Here is a 20,112-nt window from a genome sequence, read left to right on the forward strand (position 1 = left end):
TGTCAGGCTGCCGTAAGGCCGGTGGAACACGGTCATTCGTACGGTAGGGCGGTTTGGACAAGAAAAGTCTAAGCTCAGATGTTCCGAAAGCCACAGTAAATTACTATCCCATTCCTTTTGTATATATATTTTGACCAAAGATAAGTTATTTTTTGGAATGTCGTCATTTCGTTGTGGTAAAATATATAACACATAACATCTGCCATTTTAAGCACTTTTGGGTGTACACTTCAGTGGCGTTAAGCACATTCGCAGTATTAGGCAACCGTTACCACGGTTGTCCGTATCTAGAACTTTTCCATCACGACGAACGGAAACTCTTTGCCCACCAGGCAGTCAGTCCGTGTTCGCCCCGGCCCCTCACACTCACTCCGCCCCCACCGTAATCCTGTCCGCCTGTTCTAGGTACCTCATAGAAGGGCGATCGTACAATATCTGTCCTGTTGTTTCTGGGGCATTTCATTTAGTATAATGTTTTTAGGGTTCATCCATGTCATAGTGTGTGTCAGAACTTAACGCCACTTCTTTTTATGGCTGAATAATACCGCGTCGTATGTATACACCGCATTTGTTTATCCACTCATCTGTCAATGGACATTTGGGTTGTTCCCACCATTTGGCTGCGGTGAGTAATGCCACAGTGAGCACTGGCATACGAATACTCGTTTGCATCCTCGTTTTCAGTTCCTCAGGGCGTGCATCTAGAAGGGGAATGGCCAGGTCCCGTGGTCATTCCGTGTTGTTTTCCACAGCGCCGCATCATATGTCTACACCGCATTTGTTTATCCACTCATCTGTCGATGGACATTTGGGTTGTTCCCACCATCTGGCTGCGGTGGGTAATGCCACGGTGAACACTGGCATACGAATACTCGTTTGCATCCTCTTTCAGTTCTTCAGGGCGTGCATCTAGAAGGGGAATGGTGAGGCCCCGTGGTCATTCCGTGTTGTTTTCCACAGCGCCGTACCCTTCTGCATTCCCACCGGCAATGGATGAGAGTTCCAGTTTCTCCATATTCTCGCCAACGCTCGTTATAGTCCACTCCTTTCTTGCATTTTTAACTCTTCTGAGCGATCCTTTCAGAAGTGGTCTCACTGGCTTCTATTTTAATGCACAGTCTAGTTTTACCTGATTTTGAAATAACTATTGTATTTCTTGCCTCTGCCTTCAATACAAACCAAGAATGGAGGAAATACAAGCTATGGCATGTATTTAAGTAAAACTTACATCAGGATCACACTCCAGGTGGGTTTAGACGAATACTACCCCGAGCCAGTACCTTGGTGTGAGTGGCCATGCGCGTGTCTTTTGGTGACCGGTGACCTTCCCTGTGAGAAGGGTGGAGCAAGCTGGAGCCTACCAGCTTCCAAGTGGATGCTGACGGCCACTGGCACCTGGCCTCTCCTCTGTTCAGCCTTTTCCTTTGTTGTCCTCCCTGTCCCCTATCCACCTCCTCAAAATTTCCCTTCTTTCTGACTCTCATACAAAGCAAATACTCAGCCGCCTTCACTGGTCTGGTTATGCTCCCAGGATGCAATTTCTTTTACTAAACTGAAATCATGAGCATTTTAAATCTTACTACTCTGTTCTGTCTCTGGTGGGTTAGTTATTTTTGAGAATCCATTATTATAGCTAGTATTCATTTTGTTTTATTTTTTTTGAAGGAATAGATGCTAGAACATCAAAGAGTTGTGTTTTGATTGCTTTGTCTTACATTTTTTTCGAAAAAGCAAATATTTCTGAAACACTCAAGTAGCTAGGCTGTCTATTTAAGGTAAGTGTGCCTGTGGGCACTGTACAGTGTGGCAGCTTGGGGAATCACTTAACGCCATTACGGATAATGACTTCCTCTCCGTTATAATCAGTTGAAGTTCTACATTGAAATTCTTAAGAAGGAAATGAAATTCTTCTCCAAATTTTATATTATTTTAAGATTCGATGAAATATTCAAAAAGTTACCATGTTGAGGCCATTTCCGATTCCATTGTTTAACAGAACCTAGCGTAACAAAGCATTTATAAAATGAACATTGGAGAAGCAGTTAGAAATTTAGAAGAGTGAAAGCTGCAGTTCAGCTTGAAATCGGGGCTGAGCTTTAATTTTCATCATTAAAACGGTTAAAGGAGAAAGGAAATAAATGCCAAAGAACATAGAAAAAATATTAAAAGAGAATATGAGCATGTAAAGCATTTGTCGTCAAATTCCTCTCGAGTCTCAAGTGGTTATCTCGCCTTTTTCAAACTTGAAGATACCTATCTGTCTCTAATAATGGATTTCAGTACATAAAATCCTAATTAAATGCCCAGCAATTATTCAGTTCACATGTTCTTTGCTCCTTAGGTGAAAGGAATCAGTGACCATCAAAAGTAATAATTGCAATGGAGATGAGTAAAAAGAAAATTTTAAATTTAAGAATTAAAGATAATTTTCTGTCTGTATTATTATTTTCAGCCTCCTAGAAACACCAGGCTGTATCTAAAAGCAATCTTTTTCTGTTTTCCAAATGGCAACTTGGGAGATTTATGATGCGTGTCCGGCCAGCGCCGGGCGTGGATCTTTCGGGATCGTCCTGGCGCTGTCCCATGGACACGAGAGATGCTCACGGGAGATGGTCACTCCGCAGAGAGAAGACCTGCCCTGTTTCCAGGGCTTTTCAGTCTGACCCATCTATCCTTCTCAGGGGTCATTAACTTCTTTTCAGATTAGACCCTGGTTGAACCTGGGCTGTTTGGGATATTTTACTAACAATATTCTAGACTTCAGAATAAGGAATAATTTCCCTCGAAAATCAAATGCAGCCTGGCTTGATGAAGCACAGCTGTAACTAAGGCTTTTGACAGCCCCACAATTTCTGCAAATGGTTCATAATTGATTGCCTTCTTTCTCTTCAAGGGTACCTATTACTGTCACAGCTCTTTGTGTGCCCCTGTCAACCTCTCCTCGGTGGAAGAGTTTTTTTTTTTTGGTTTTGTTAGCAATTAGCTTGCACTATTGTAATAGTTTGGAGTTTGAAAGGAATAAACAATTTCTTTTTGGGTGAGGGGGTTGAAAGTTCCTGGTTTGTTCTGGGAACTGGAGGTGTGCTAAGCAGTCCCCCCAGAAATGCTGCTTGTGTCCGTTTTCGGCTCTCCGAGCTGGCTCTGAAGATGTGGCACTCAGCGGCTCTGTCATCTCCGCGTGCGCCCTAACCTGGTGCCCTCCCTGAGCGAGTGGACTCCTGGCCAGGGGTAGAAATGCAGAGGAAGGGGGTGGGCCTTCCCCGATGCTGCCTGGGAGGAAGAGCTTGGTGGCGCTAGGACATCGTTGTGAATGTGACTTGGAAGAACAGTTCGGGATTTTTTTCAGTGCCTGGGAATGAGAGCGAGAGAGAACGTGTGTGTCTTACTCATTTCTCACCAGCCGGCTCTAGATGCAGTCGTTTCTCCCAGAGGGAGCAGGTCTCTTTGAACTTCCCTTTCTATGTTCAGCACGTAAGTAAACGAGGGCTTTGATTCTGAAGGATGAAGATTGTGGTCCACGTAAGGGCTTGCTTGCATGGTTTTCTTTTCTCCGTCTCGAAAGTTGATTTTACTCTAAAATGTCTAAAGACTGTTATGCAGCCGAAAGGATATGTACATATATATATTTTTTTTCCAGAAGGGATTCTGACATTGATTGTTAAGCACTCTTTACAACTAAGGGTAAGAGAATTTCTTTTGGATACTAGTTATTCTGTGATACCGTCAACTTTTCTCGTTCCAAGGATGTGTAGTTCTTTAAATTGATCTCTGAAATAGTTTCGTCCTTTTGAAATGAAATACAAGGATATCAAAGTCTTAGGGAAATTTCAAATGTTGACTCTGTAAAATACGTTTGAAAAGAGAAATAATTTGAAGACCGTAAATAATTTTATGCTTTGTACAATTTCCTCGGAGTGCAGCATATACTTGTATTGGACTTAATGCTATTTAAAAAATCCACAAAAGTGAAACCGTTTTCTACAGGGTAAGCAGGGTTTTTTACTTTCGTTATGCCCGATGAAGTATTTTTCATCTTTTTTAGGAGAATTTTATGTAATCACCTAGTGTAGCTTTGGCCATGCTTATTTTTACAGTTCGTAGGCGTTGTGTTGATGGAACAGAGCACACAGAATCTGGAGATATACAGCATGACAACTGTGTGTTGTGCTCTTTGCAACTGAACCAAGTTTAAGATATATTTTGTCCCATTTATTTTTTCAAGGAAGAATAAAGGGACACGCGCTAATGGCTGGGTTTTAGGACAAAGCACGGACATAACTTGCATTTAGTGTTTAATGCCTGCTCACCCACTTAGCTTAACCTTTTGAGTTTTTCACGTGAATTGCTTTGAAGAGCTAGCAGAGCTAAGAGGCAACAGGGAAAGAAAAAGATTATTGGGCTACATGATTTATTTTCCAGCATTTTCAAATTACACATCTTTCATACCTTTGAATCTCCTGCATTATTTCGAGATCTGTTTGGTTATAGGATGTTTTTGTTAAAAAGTCCAACTAAGATATAATTTATTTATAAGTAGTAGCCTTTCTCCATGGCTGCTATTCAATAGATGAATGTAATCGTGACCTTTTATAGAAAAGCTAAACATACCTATTTCTAAACGCATGTTATCTGACATAATCCCTGGATGAATGAGCAGAGAGAGAGCGAGCGAGCATCCTCGAAGCAAACTCATTGTCCCTGAAAAGTGACTTGGGGTCTGACGTTTTCCAGGAGTCAGACAGTTGTCTTTCACGATGATTGAGTTCCACGTAGCCTTTTCTCATAGGCACTGGTATAATAGAGCTATTGACCTCATGGTTGGAAACCCGAATCTGTGTCCTGATCCACCAGGCTTTCCCACTATGTGACCTGGGACAAGATACCCAACATTTCTAAGACAGCGTGTCCTCATCTATAAGTAAAAATAACAATGCCACCAACCCCGTGCTGTTCAGAGGATCAGGTACGACTAGAAGCACAAATATGAGAGATCACTAGGCTAAAAGTCCCCCTGTCCTGATGTGTCACATATATGTGCATGTCGTGACCGCTTTCCCCTCTGCTCACCTAGTACATGCCTTACCCATCTCAGCTGCCTTACCAGCTGCCGAGGGCAGTGTCAGTGGTCAGATCCTGTGAGCTGTCCCATGAGATGAAAATGAATTGGAAACCAAGGGCCCTGGCAGTTAGTCCTTTTAGCTCTTCAAAGGCAGGAAGACAAAGCCTGCTCACCTTTTAGCTTATTTTTCTTGTGTAGTGTGTTGTGAATGGACGACCTTTTGTAAAGGGTCGCCTCAAATGACTAAATAAAAATAGTAGATGTTGGATCTGCCTTCATCCCTAGCAGGAGTGGGAGCTGTGATGCTTAGGGGGGCGCGGGAGACTTTGCCAGGTCTTGCAGACTTGCCACCTCTTAGAAGAGAGATGTCATGTCAGCGCGTAGAGAGGCGCCAAGGACGCAGGCCGGATCAAAGCCGAGCTGAATTTTCCACCAGTTCTCAAATGCGTTGTTCTTTTCGAATATCACACTTCTCTTTGGAGGGACCTGGTGGCAAGTCTGTGGACTCGTTCGAAGCGACCGTCCTTAGTTTGGAGTACGAAAAGCCATTTGATCTCTTTGTGGTTTGTTGGATTTTTTTTTTCTTTTAATTTCTCATTTTCCTAGCTTCAGGGTATTAGTCCCTGCTCCTCCTGGCCTATCCTTGATCATTCGGGCCGATGCGTTAGGAGATGCCAGCTCTTTGCTGGGTGCGGCAGGAAGGGACATCGCTGCAGCATGAAGCACATAAGGGCCCTGTCCTCCTTGTTGCCAGGGATCACTTACATCTTCAGTAGGTGAGAGATGTCCCCCACAGTGCCAACCGAGCAAGAGAGAAAGAGAAAACCGGGTCCCCGTGCGGAGCCTGGGGAGGGCTGACCACAGGTGGGAGCAGTGAGCCCGAGGTGCGGGTGGCGTGACAGCTCGGAAGCGGGCACACTGCGTGAGTGGCGGCCGCATGGGAGCGGTCTGGGAAGGCAGAGCCTGTCCAGTGGACGAAGGACAAACAGTGGAGTTGATGAGAAGGCGCTGATCTTGCCGCTGGTGGCCTCTCTCTCCAGTTCCTTTCACAGCTGCCTCCCTGTCAAAGTGGCCACAGGGTGTGGTCCTAGGGGTTCAGGCCCCGCCAAGCGTGTCCCTGGACAGAAGAATCAAACTTGAAAGTGGAAGGGGCGCTGTGGCCGTCGGCAGAGCCGTGGGCTGATCAGGGCCCAGAGACACACAAACTGCCAACAGCAGGCTGCTGCCTGACGAGCGCTCAGCTGCCTGCGCCTTTGCCACGCGGCTTTTAAAGCCCACACATGGGGACTTCCAGTCGAATGAGACCGGACTGGCACGTGCGGACCGTGGGAGGCTGGGGGTGTGTCGCAGATGCGGCACAAGGCTCGCGTGCTCTGTGCTGGCATAGGATACCGTTTAGGCAGCAGAGGCCACGGCGCAGGGGAGCCTGGGGCTGGCCACGGCCCTCTCCTCTCCTGTCTCCTAATCTGTGAAGTGGGGATGATTAGCTCCTGACTCACAGAGGAGCTGGCAGGGTCGAGGCGGGCATGCAGTCCCTGGCTCCCCCTCCCCCTGTGCTCTGAGGTCACTGGCTTTCATGTCCACGGGGCCGGCTCCCTTTTAGCCTCTTCCTCTTCTGCCCACGGCACTGTCCTGCCTGCCTCCTCCTGCCCCCGCTTTCTCCTCCTCCTCCAGACTTTCCCTTTTCAACCTTTTTTTTTTTTCCTGGAAAAAAAGAGTTGTTATTGAGAGGCATCTTCAGAATCACAAAATGAAGAGAAAAGGAGGAAGTCGTAGAGGCACCCGTGAATCAGCGGGGTCGGCTGTGGGATCGGGGCTTGTGGGGTGGGAGCCGGCTGTGGGATCCACTTGCAGGAGAAGCAGCCCCAGTGCTGGTGGGATAATGACTCTCCCATCCTCACCCTGCTGGGGCGATGACTAACAGCAAAGAGACTCGAAGACTCCCCAGAGCTGAGGCCACACGAAGCTTTGACCCTGACCTGGCAGAGATGCGTGTGGACCTACCTGGTCTTGGTCCCATGACTTATTTCCCACGTTTATTTCTGGCGCAGGCCTCTCCTTATCCTCTCTTTCGAAACGACAGGGGCTGTGATTTCGCTACCGCCCTGTCTGAGATGAGACTGCAGGAAGGATGGGTTTGTCCTTTTCAAGGCAAACAAAGGGCTAAGTTCAGTGACTAGCCCGACAGCTACCTGCAACTTGGATGGGGAAAGGGTCTCCAGACTTGCTCTTTGACATCTTCCCTTTGTTTCCGTCTGGGGCCGGACAGAAAGGTCCCTGTGTTCCGTGCTGCTGGCTGAGGGATGGGCCGTATGCTCATGCTGGTGGGGAGAAGTCGTAGGGTCCCTCCATCTTCCTTCCTCATCCGTCCACTGTGGCGTTTGGCCCTGTGACTCCATCTCTGTAACCTTTCTAGGCATCTTGGGTCAGAGCTGGAGAGGTATGGAGACCTCAGTACGATTTTACTTCTTGGGGGAGAAGAAAGCAGGGAGTCTGAGTTTCTCAAACTAAATCCTAACTTCGGTAAGCCCCATGAGCAGGCTCTGTCTGTTCTCGGGGGAAGCCATCCGGGCATAGGGTGGTCTCACAGGAAGAACGCATGGGACTTTGCCCCAAGTCTTACACTGAAATCGCTTTGTGCTTGGAGAAGTCATCAAACTTCTGCATCGATGCAGGCGAGGGGCGGGTCTGCCAGTCTCGGAGGCCCATCCTGGCTCCGTGTGTGCTGCTGGGGCCCACTGTTCCCCATCTTTCTGCCTACACACATTTTCTAACGCCGTGTTTTGCTTGGCATGGTCTTTTGTCCTCATGAATCCAGAGAGGTGCTTAGAAGAAAACTAAATTTCAGAAGAATCCAAGTAGAATTAGCATTGATCTTTTATGGTCCTTCGGACAGTTATCAAAGTTAAAACTTCAATGGTTTATGAAGGTGAAGATGGTTAGATACCTTATTCCCATATCCGCTCTGGTCTTTTATTCTCTTTCCTTGTTTAGGAAGTTATGTAGAGCAGACCGAAGGAGTATCTGATGAAAGCTATGAACCCTCAGAAAATTGCTCATATACACACGTAACAGTGGCCCACGATTCCGGGAGTTCACTGATCTCATGATGCTTCACTGTGGATTGCCCCCAGCCCTTAGGAATCTAGAAATTCTAGATTCAAAATTCTGACTCTCAGTAAACATCTAAATAGTCTAGCTTCTGTCTTCACTTAATATTATGGATATTACAGAATCAATTGTCAAGTGCCTACAAAATGAAAAGCACCGTGTGTTTAGTCAAGTAGCATTTTGAACTTTATTTTTATCAAACCTAATTGTTTGGGTGGGATTGGCCGTTAATGCTTTAGATAAATAACAACCTCCCTCTAAATGGCAAATAAATTATTAGGTCGTGACCGGAAGAGACGATATTGACGGTGGTGGTTAGACATCCCTAGATTCTTGAATACCAAATGCAACAGTACGTGCAGGTGTTTTAGCATTTTAAAAAGTTTTATTTTCTAGAATTAGTGAAAAAAATGAGTTGGGGGCAGGGGCATGAATTTAAAATTTGGTTGCAAACCAAAATGTTATAGTATTCGCTTTCCGACGGCCAGGACGGGAAGGTTTATACGCTCAGTTCAGAGGTGGTTCGAGTCGTGGTCTGAGGATACTGAGAATCGAACTTCACCTTGGCCATCATCACACCCGCAACCGAGCTAAGACTTTGTGGCTGCTCACCGCTTTCCTTCCTTTTGAAGAAATAGCAGCCACAAGTATGATCTCATTTTGTCTGGCCACTATTTGGGCACCATGAATCTTATCTGTTTTGTCTTTAATATTTACCAAGAATGGGGTCGGTGTAGTGTCCCACTGGTTTGTCCATTCGTTCATGAAAATCTCCTTCACAAAGGTGTTGGCACGGTTAGCCACTGTCATGTGAAGTAGTCATGCTGGTGCCTTCTTTAAATATTGTGTATACTTAGAGATTGCAGTTCAATGAAAACTTTGTGCCGGATAAATGAAGATGTATTTTCTTCATTTATGCCTTTCATTACTCATAGCACATTCTCACTTTTTAATAAGGCCCCAAACGCAGAGTGTAGCCGCTTTCACTTTAAAAAAAAGTAAGTTCTGAGAAATAGCTCTGCGTCACTTGGCAATTTCCTCTCCAGTCTCAGCTCTGAGTGGATGCGTGTGCCACTCTGTGTTCGGGGCGAGGTGGCTGAGAGAGGAGAGGTCGTGGAGAGACTCTGCCTAGGGAGGTCATGGCGTGTTCGCCATCTCAGATCCCAGCTTCTCACTGCTGAGAGTAAAGACTGGAGTGGCCGTTTTGTAAGTCAGTCTCCTGCTCTTGATAACAGCATGAAGAACAGGGCAACAAAAAATACACCTGTCACTAATTTGGGAGACAGGAGAAAAACGCAGGTATGTGTAAGAGGCCGCCCCCACCCCACTCTCTCTCTTCTCCTTTTCATTCTTGCGTTTGTTGTCACCTCCTCCGGCCTCCTTGTGTTTGTTCAGCTTCCAGCAAGTTCCTCCTCCTCCTCGGTTCACCTTCCTTCACACTGGCCGACTCTTCGCTGCCACCTGAATTCTCCCGTGGTTACAGAAAACGTGTCAGACGAGGAAGCCAATTACTTAGAAAGTTCCGGCCCGACACTTGCACAGCCTGGGGTTTCGTTGCTCCCTGCTTACAAACCACAGTGTATAACGTGGGTCACTGTTCTGCCTCTCAGGCTACTTTGAGCTGCCACTGGAATTCTCTAGGATCCATCCCTTCACTGTCTGTCCAGTCGCGAGGTAAAGGATAATCAGATGAGCAGACTGGCCCGGCCCCATCAGCCTGGTGACTCCAGGCATGAGGAAGGGACAGGGCGTGCGCTGCTGGCCTCTTGCTTGCCCGGCAAAGCCTTAAACATGGTGTTTTAGAGATGGGTTTCCAAGATGGACTGAACATCAGTAATCTCAGGCGAGATTTAAAAACAGTCTTCTGTGTCTGACACTTAAAAGGTTTTCAGTTACATCCTGTCACAGTTACCTTATCTCTGATGGCTTCGGTCCGCCTTTCTGTGTCCCTTTTGTAGGTCATCAGCTGTCCTTATCACCAGGGAGACATGGCTTTGGTGACTTTGTCTTTATTGATTTGTGTTTTCTAGAAGTTTGATTGAAATTGCCAAACCGTTTACTGAAAGTAATCGTTGGCCGAGTTTAAATTTGATGATTTCACTTCTACTATTTAGTCAGTGTGAGATTTTAGAGATTGGTTGGTGGTAAAGTCTCAGAGAAATGTGTACGAGGCACACATTATTCCATATGAGATGATTCTTTTGAGACCTTGTCAATAAGAAGTAATCCAGAGTAATGTATCAGACTTGATTATCACATTGCTTAAATCTAGCAAAAAATATATATAAACAAATACTGTCAGGATATTAACAAAATAACTTAATGTTTTACATTTTTTTTTTGATTTTTCTCCCTAAAGCTGTAGTTTTTTTTGAAACCAGATTCCAAGCATTGTTTTTAGCTGAATATTAGAACTGAAAATCAGTCCTTTTTAAGCATGAAGGGGATGTGACAAATCGGAGTGCCTCAGCCTTCTCTCCTGACCCTTGTACCATTCGTCATAAATGATTGTGGGGCATCCTTGACCCGCGTCACCTAATGAAAGGGCAGTCAGTAGAAGTCGGTGTAATGGTTAAAGATGTCACAAAGGGACCGACCTCTGGAGGGAATAAAGAAAAGGGCCTTCTTCTTAAAGCGACAGTAGGGGCCAAGCATGCTTGCCAGCTGGCCACGTTGGCTCACTGTGCATCCGTGATGGCTCCGCTTCTAAGTGGCAGCAAGAGACTGTGGATGGTGAAGTTTAAATGTTCAGGAAAGTTCCTTAAGAATTCATAATTTGCATCAAACTCAGGGCCAGGAAATGGCTCCCCACGTTCCCCAAACCAGCGCACATGCTCCTGTCTACCTGCCCCAGGTAGAGAAACCACGGCTCGGTTTCTTCCGGAGAACGTTAACAGAGCGGAGGCAGGTGCTGGCTGTTTTGTGGCTCCTTCCTCGGTGTCCGAGTGTTGCCAGCACCTTGGGTTGACTGTCATTGTCCCTACGGCCAGGTACAGTTGACTTTACATTTGGAGAGTGGGACATAGAAGAGAGAGAAGAGGATTCATCAGAAGGGTCTCATCCGCCTGCTGGGTGAAGTTGGAGAAGAAGGATGTTTGTCTCTGGACTCACTGTTGCCAGGGCAGATGGGAGGAGGGACCGTGGGATGGAGTGCTGGAGCCTCAGCCCTGAATCCTTAAACCCTTATTCGTTGAAAAGAATGGGATTCCATTTCCACGGCAGTTTTGAGGCAGTGAACTTAAAGAGTCATGCGTGTGAAATGGCTTTGCAAACTGCAGGGGGCTCCGAGCAAGGATGCTGGCACGGCCCTTAGCGTGCACTGTGAATTTTGTATCCGTTATCTCATTTAAACCCATTTTCTCCATGACAACCCATTAAATAGATATCACTGGCCCCGTTTAGCGTGGGAAAATGAGATAGGAGAAGTTAACAGGCCAGCCAGTGATAGGGCTGGTGGTCAGACCCTGCTCTGTCAGATTCTAAAGCTACTTCTTGTCACGGTACCAGCCTGCCCTGTAAGGAGAATGTGGCACCGATCGTAGGAAAAATGTGAAAAACCAAACAAATAACTATGTGTGTAAATATCAGAGACATGAAATACTTGTGTATTTACTCTCGAAATTGACTTAGGGGCAGAGCAGCAATATTTGTTAAGTTGAATGTAGAATGTTAGAAATCTGGACACAACTTTTCGGTTCTTTAGCTTTATTTACAAATTTGGTTAAGCTACATAAATGTGTGTTTGTTTTGTCTTATCCTTTAAAGAATCTATTTTATAGAGCCATTTAATGAAATGTCAGGAGTTGCTACTATCAAATCATTTGAAACCTCTAGCAGAAAAGTTCTTACAGCCAGGAACACCAGGTATTACTAGCTGATACTTGCATCTGAATAGTAATTAGTCTGATAACGTGAAGTGTAGTTTTTGTACTATGTGTAGTACAAAATGTTTTTGCCTTTGACTTATTTAATAGATAAAATTTGTGTTTTAAAATCTGCCGCTTTATAATAACCTTAAAATTCATATGGTACAAAAAATAGATACTGGTCTTTTTAAAAAACCACTTAAAGCTATATTTGGGGTACATTTAAGCAGAGCAGTGTTCCAGAAAACCACTTACATCGGAGCAGACGTGTTCTTCTCCTCCCGGAACTGGTCGGCTGCCTTCCTTCTGCCTCTTCCACGTGGCAGCAGCTGAGTGTCCCCTCCGCGGGTACTATCTGCGTACCCTAGAGGGGTCTAGTTATACTGAATCCATAATTTTGTCAGTAATTCTTAGAGTAGATTTCTCCAGCATTTTATAGCCACTAACTAATCTGAGCATGCCTTTTCAATGTCGGGTTTCCCATTGGAGCTCCCTCCTTACAGAATTACATTTATATAGAGTCTCACCGCACCCCCCCCAATCCCATCCTTTGAAGGGTAAAAATGTTTTTGTAAATGACCTTCTAATACTCTTATTGCTTCTGTGTTATTTGCTATTTTTCCTCCTCTTTTCGGTGGTGGGAGAAACATTACAAGAAAAACAGCACCTTTCAACAACGGTAAAGTAGTCTAAAAAAACAACTCCGGTGGTAGGTGTCATCATAGCGTCTAGCTTGTGGATTCCTCCAAACATATTTCCTGAGATAAAATTGTATGGCAACAATATGTCGATAATGATCTCATAGAAAGACAGCTTGGACAGTGGTAGGGTGACAATCATTAAGAGCAATGAAGGGCGGACAGCAAGTTGACTGTATCACTCTGCTCTTCATTGCTCTTCATTAATGAGCACCCCCCGCGACCCCCAAACCCCACCAATAAGAGAATCCAAGAGGACAGGGAGACCTAAGGCCTAGTTTCCAAAAGAAGATAGACCAAGCCAACTAGATAGAGCCAGCAGGGGGCGCAACTCTACGACAATCTGGAAGCTGATCTAAGATGCCTGAGGAATAGCATCAAGGAACTGGACCAGATGCTGCTGAATTATAGTTTTCTGAGCATCTCAAAACCGCTCTCAGAGCTGAGTGCTTGATCTGTAGCTGGAACCAGGTGTTGCCCTACTTTTTCTAGGTAAGGGAACCAGGAGCCACGTGGGTTACCACGAGAAAGAAAACATACTTCTTAGGGAACCGTAGAAAGGGAGCATGCTCAGCAGGAGGACAGTCTGGGCGAGGGTAGCTGGGCAGAGGTGTCTTGAGCAAAGCTGGACCCAGGCTGAACTGTTACACTGACTCTGCGGGATTCAGCTGCGCTGTCCTCGGTCTTCTGTTTACAGTGTAGACTTTACCTGCCCAGAAAATCGGTGGCTAACAGATTTGCCAAAGAATTTGATTATGATTGGTGTTATTACATGTTTTCTCTTGGAACAAAGTGACAAATATGGGAAAAAATCTCAACCTTGTACCTTCGAACACTACGTAACACTTAATGACCTTTCCTACAAAAATGTCTCAATAATATTATCTGTTGCCAAGAATAAAGTCAGAGACATAATAAAATGTTGAATAGAAATGTTTTTTGAGAAAACTGGCAGTAAACATGGAAACCGACCAGAATGATAGCGTTAAATGTTAAAAGGGGGACTTATTGTAAATACATGTGTTTAAATGAATTTATGTAATTATCAGAACAAAAGTTGGCTAGAGAAAAATGGAAGAGAAAAACCGCTTAGACCTGTGGATGGAAAGTGGGTGGAGGATAGTGTTGGTAGATAAGAAAAGTCATAGTTAAGTATAAGTGTTTTCCAAAAAAAAAATCAAAAGATATTGGTTTAGAGACTTTTTTTAACTAGATAAACATAGTCATAATGAATGTTAAATGATATAATGACAGGAAAACATTTAAATATAGGTCTTAACGTCCCAAGGCACAGGAAAAGCAAACTGAATCATTCCATCCATTCTAAAGCAGCACAAAGTAAAAACTGTTAAGAAAATTTAAGTCGTTTTTCTGAGCCCTGGATCCTAGCCAGGTGAGCACGCAGGTGTTTCTGTTTTTTTTGTTGGCACAATTGAGAGCATACTACATAAAAGGGTTTGTATCTTACGTGAATTAAGATTTCATTTGTAGTCTAGAAAAACATATAAACTTACATTTTGATTTACTCACTGAAAATTTCCAGGAAGAAAAAGTTGCATAGATTATTTCGAGTTTTAATTGAGACTTCATTGTGAAAGAAGAATCCTTTTTTTTGTTGTTGTTGTTGTTCTGGGTTCATCTCTTTATAGCAGAGTTTGGCAAACTTTTCCTGTAAAGGGCCAGACAGTAAATATTTTAGGTTCTGGCAACCGCTCAGCTCTGCGGTGGAGTGCGGGGGCAGCCGTGGACAGTCGGCCGATGAACGAGGTGGCCCAGTGCTAATAAAACTGTATTTGCAACAACAGATGGCAGCCTGACTTTGGCCCGTAGGCTGTAGTTTGCTGACCCTCGCTCTCAGGACCCACCTTTAAACCACCTGTTTGCTCCAGAGTCGTTAAAGTCTCTTTTATATCAGAGGTCGCATTGTTTTGTGTTTGGAAGTCAAGGAAACATTCTGGCTGGCGTGCATCTTCCTTGGTCTGCACGTTTCACTGTATCCCAGAAGAAAGCCTGTCTATCTTTTCTGGGTGAACGGTGGGAAAGAGGAAATGCATGGGATGACTTAGGACGAGCTGTTTTGCGGAAGTTATGTAAGAATGACATTGAAACACCCGATATCTTATGTGAAAGAGACGCCTGGATGTGGAGAACGCTCCCTGTCCTAGTCCTTGAAATATCCTTGGCAGAGAGAGCAGAGCGTATCTTATTCCTTCCTGAATTCTGACCAAACTCTGGTTAAATAAGGAAACCGAGCAGAAGGCAGGCAGCAGGCCTGTTTCACACTGGCTGTGGATCGGCTGCTTCCTGCCCAGGGAGGAGACTGGTCTGGGAGACACAGAATCACATGTCCCTCCCTCCAGACTCACGACTCTGACCTCCCTCCTCTCCTCGGGGTGTGGCACGGAGCCCTGAGCACTTACTACTCAGCACACACAGGCGCCCCGCAAAGAACTCTGCCTTCGCAAAGGCTGCCCTCCCCGCAGACACCCCCGTGGCCACTCCCTCTGTCCCTTGGCCTTTGCTCAAACTTCACCTTCTTCTCTGCCACCCCCTCCCCCGCTGCAGCGCACCCCGCCCTCCACACGCCTCGTCCCTGTTCAGTTTTCACCCAGAGCCCTTACTCTTCTGTCTGAGATACCGGGGGTCCACCTTCTGTCCTCTGTCCTTGTCGCCTCCCTGCCCTTCCTCCAACTCCTATGACATTCTCGCATGAAGGTCAAGGTTTTCATCTTTTATGTGCGGTGCTTCATCCCCAGCTCCTAGAACAGAGCCTGGCGTAGAGGGGTCGCTCGATCAAGAAATGTTGAATAAACGAAGTTTGGTGTTTCTGGCCTTTCCTTCAGGGAACTCAGAGGAAATTTGTTCTTCCGCACTTCTCAAAACAACAACTTGGAAAACTAAACTTGTGCGTATTATAACTTATACTGAGCGCTGGCCTTATAGGTCCCTGGTGCTGTGCTAAGTATTTTTACAGGTTTTACCTCATTGGCTCCTCTCGAGCACCCTATAAAGCAGGATCCCTGCTCTATAGGCGAGTAAACTGAGTCACTGGAGCAGTGGGTCAAGGCCACACAGCCAGTAATTGTCACAGCCAGGTTGTAACTCCGTGGCCTGTGTGCTTAAATCTCCTGTTTTGGACGGTGTAACTGTTTAAGAAAGCTTAGTCCAAAGCATGTGCCGAGGCCCCGGGTGGGGGTGTCTCACCCACATGGGGTACTGGAAGGGGGCGGAGCTCAGGGGACGGACAGGCTGCATAGGGCGTTGAATGCTGATCATATTTGAATTACTTGCTCAAAGCTGGTCTCGCAGCCCAGCTCAGGCACCGTGAGCAGATGGATTGCATTGGTCTTGTTCATCGCTGCGTCCTCATACAAGCAGAACATTTATCAGGCCTCTTCTGCCTCAGATCATTTTTTTTATTTTAAGCAACAGGAAAGGGTTCCATTAAGTTAAAAAAAAAAAAATTAAACCACTATAAAAAGAGAACATTCAGATAAGCTAAAAGATTAAAATGGAAGTAACTCGAAATGCAGTATTAACCACCGTGTTTATAGTTCCATTTTAAAAAATGTGTGTTTATACAGTATATATACATAAACAGTTACTTTAGAAAATGCAGACCTACTTTCTTCCCTTTGCAGTAAATCATATCTTTTTTTGGTCAACAAACAGCAATCTCTCCCATAATTGGTAATTGCTGTATATGTTTCATTGCATTTTTGTGCCATAATTTATTTAGGTTAATCTTTACATTTCAATATAAAATAAGGAACTCTCATCTGACATAAGCTCATGTTTAATTTTATAATTTACATTTCCATTCTGCCTTTGGAAAGAAAACTGGTCCAGAAAATAAAGCTTATGAGCATTTCCTCATCCTTTTTGTATCATTTTAGTAAACATAAAAATTTCATGCCATTTCTGTAGAGTTTTCGATCCAGGGTTTGTATCACTGTAAAACGAATGGTTGTCCCCCAAATATAAAAACAATCATCTTGAATCTGTTTTTTAACTCCTCCCCCCACCCCCTACCCGATGCCCTGTGAAGGCGCCGAACACTAACGATCCCCTCCCTCCCCCTCTGCTGAGACCCCCCGGCATAGGTGCCGCCTGGTTCCCCTCTATGCTCAGCCCGCAGCCCCGCCAGGCGCTGGCGACCCTGGACCAGAGGTCAGCCCTGGAATTCCGACCTGGCGGACACAGGCAGCCCGGGCATCTGTGGTTGGCGGTGCATGACGTGGGCCCCTGTTCCATGTGGGTATCCGCTTCCCCTGGAATCCAGCCCATCATGCATCTGCCCATCCTGGGAAATCCTTCCTGGGAAATCCATGTAACCCTCCCTGCGCCTTCTGGATTCCCTCAGATGGCAGTATTTGGGGTATTATTAGATTATTTGGGGGGGGGGGTTAATGTTAGATTTTTCTTTAAGTTGGAGACTTTAATGACGTGGAAGGCGAATTGAGAAAAAGTCCTGTGTACAATTTTTAGTTACTTTTTTATTACCAAGGGGAGTTCTTCTGACTTCACTAATTTGCGAGGAAACGGCAGCTGATGCCATTGCTGCACTCTGAGGCTGTGTGGTAGTGCACACTCCTCATGGTGAACTGGTAGGTTTGTAGTGCACAGTATGAGCACATACCATGCAGACGACTTCCTGGGGCTGGGCTGTCCTTGAAGACAGCTGGCCATTGGCCAGAGCCTACAGCTTGTTTTTGATCCGCTCCTCCCCCCTCCCCCTACATTCACCAACCTACATTCTTTTTAGGGACATGAGAAGTGTGGTAGGAACCTAGTTCTTCTGTTTAGTATCCTGAATGGTGAAACTCTGTGGACGTTATCCAGACTTGGGTTTGGTCCATGTCAAGGTCAGTATAGAGCTGGTTTGTCTGATGGAGAGAGAGGAGGCCGTGGGTGGCAGCTCCGGGTCTGCCAAATCGATCTCATGTTGTGATATGGCCAGTGACACACGGTATGAGGGGATCTTTCCTTTCAGGTCTGCTTGTTGACAAAGTCCGTTACTGATTTTTCCCCTGAGGTTATCATCTTTTTCCTCTAAACCAGAGATTCAAAAGCAGAGCACACCGCAAACGCTGTCATTTATCTGTAAGCGTTTCCCTATGAAGTGTTACCCAAATTACGTAGTACTTTTAAACCTTTTTTCATAGACTGGAAGTGGTTTTGGAGCCCAGGTAGTACAAACAGATGCCTTTGACAAAAGAGTTTTGCAGTACCTGGTGTCCCTAAGTGAGGACCTGGTCGCAAACTGAGCCAGGAAAGATGGGGCAGAGCCCGGCCGCTGATGGGTACTCACAGGCATTTCATGGAGTAGCTACGAAATCTGTCATCGTCCTGAAATGGGTGATGCGATGTACTTAAGTGATTCTCTTTTTTAGGTTCCAAAACCCACAGGGAAATTGAAAAGCCGGAGGTAGCAAAGGTCCAAATGAGAGCAGAGTCAGCATCACAGTTGTCATGTAGGAATGAAACAGCTTTTACTAACGCAGCCGGGAGGAGGCTGGGCCCATGCTGTTCTGGCGAGAAGTATTGTGCTGAACCAAGGTTAGAAGGCTCACCTATGGGACTCAGACCACGTTTAAAACAGAGGCTCTGTACCTGAATTCCTCCGAAGAGAATCTGGGGCAAAGCGCTCATCATCCCGAGCAGTTCTCTCCTGAGCTACCTCGGAGAAATGGGGCCCCTTGAAAATAGACACCTTTCACCCCTAATATAAAGAAGCAGAAGGTGTCATTCATATATATATATAAAAAAAAGCAAAATAAAAAATGACACTATTTTGATGTCCTTTTCCTATTTTGTTGAGGCGTAGTTGACAAAAATTGTTTATATTTAAGATGCGCAATTTGGTGCTCTGATGATCTGTATACATTGTGAAATATTCACCACAATCAAGCTAATTAACATATCATCTGATGATCTGTGTACCTTGTGAAATATTCACCACAATCAAGCTACTTAACATATCCATCACGTCACACAGCTACTTTGTTGTTGTTGTTGTAGTAAGAACACTTAAGATACTAATCTAGGGGTCCTGAGCTAGATGTCACACAGCTACTCTGTTGTTGTTGTTGTAGTAAGAACACTTCACTTAAGATACTAATCTAGGGGTCCTGAGCTAGATGCTCCTCATCCAGAAATAAGATCACATCATTTTCAAACAGGATCGGCTTTAGGGTAACCTTATAAACGTGAAAAAAAATTTTTTGCTTAATATCACTGCTTTTCCATATGGCATAGTTTTAGGGAAAACTTTTAATTTTTAACATTGATTCTTAAGAAAATATTTGTTCTGTGCTCTCGTATAAAAGGTGAGGCCCACGATGAACCCATAGATTTGGCACTGATCACTACAAACTGGAAAACACCAATCTGAAGTGTACATTTCAAGTTCTGGTGGTTTTTATTCTGCACAAGCGCACACTGTTAGGCCGCCTACCGAGTCCTCACGCTCCCAGCTCTGTGAACCTCTGTCTATGGCCTTTAAGGCAGGACTTGTGAGGGGTGGGGGTGGGAGTGGAGTTAGCGTCAGCCTAGTAGAAGGCAGAGTTGTCTGAGGATGTGGGCGAGCTGTGTTGGCCTGTGTAAGCAGAGGTGCCTCCAGAGGTGGGTGGCCACCCCCCTTGCCACCTGGAGTAGATTTGGACTCTCCTGGAGCCCGGAGAGCCCTGATCCTGTGGTGGCCGAAGGCTGAGGAAGGAACAAGCCAGCTTTGCCCCCAAGTTCTGCCAGGTACGTGGCAGAGGTCAGCCCTGTGGAGAGCTAGAGAGAAGACGGGTCCTGTGCCATCAAAGTCCTGCCAATGCCTCCTTACCCCTCACCTGTCAAGTCTGGGCAAGGATTAAATGCTGGCAATTTCTGTGGGACCACGTCCCACCTGTGTCTGTCTGGCATAGAGCAGGTACTCAACAAATGTGAGTTCCCTTTTCTCCTTGACCCAAAAGGCAGTTTGGGGGTTACTTGATGGGCTAGGCGATGCCGCTGCTTTTTCATCAGTAAGGAAACTGAAGACTCAGAAATGAGTCTTGCTCAGGAGTCCAGGAAGGGCTGGGGGCAGAGCCAGGACTAGAACCTGGGTCTTCTACATCTTGTCTTTGCTTTTCACTCCCATTGGCACATACACACGTCTGAAAACATCCCAACCAAAATAGTCACCATCCCTTGGAATTGCTTATCAGCTGCACCCAGAATTCCATCTTTATCAGTTGAATGTTTATAACCATCACCAAGAATGGAGGAGCTGAAATATAACCAACCATCTAAAAACACATTGACAGTTTCACCTTTTAGGGACCCTGTGTCCTTTTGATCCCACATAATGCTCGGGACCTTCCCTACCACAGCCCGCCAGTTCAGTGTG

General features: G+C 45.4%; 1 protein-coding gene across 1 annotated transcript in view; it reads left to right on the top strand.

Annotated features, from left to right (window-relative positions):
• The window catches only part of TIAM2 (T cell lymphoma invasion and metastasis 2), a 125,737-nt gene that overhangs the window by 86,803 nt on the left and 18,822 nt on the right, over positions 1-20,112 (top strand). The window contains exon 16 of the mRNA XM_025049051.1: positions 9,187-9,469. Coding sequence (XP_024904819.1) covers positions 9,187-9,469 — 283 coding nt within the window. The remainder of the gene's footprint in view (positions 1-9,186; positions 9,470-20,112) is intronic.

Source organism: Pteropus alecto, unplaced genomic scaffold (assembly GCF_000325575.1).
Source record: "Pteropus alecto unplaced genomic scaffold, ASM32557v1 scaffold195, whole genome shotgun sequence".
NCBI lineage: Eukaryota > Metazoa > Chordata > Mammalia > Chiroptera > Pteropodidae > Pteropus > Pteropus alecto.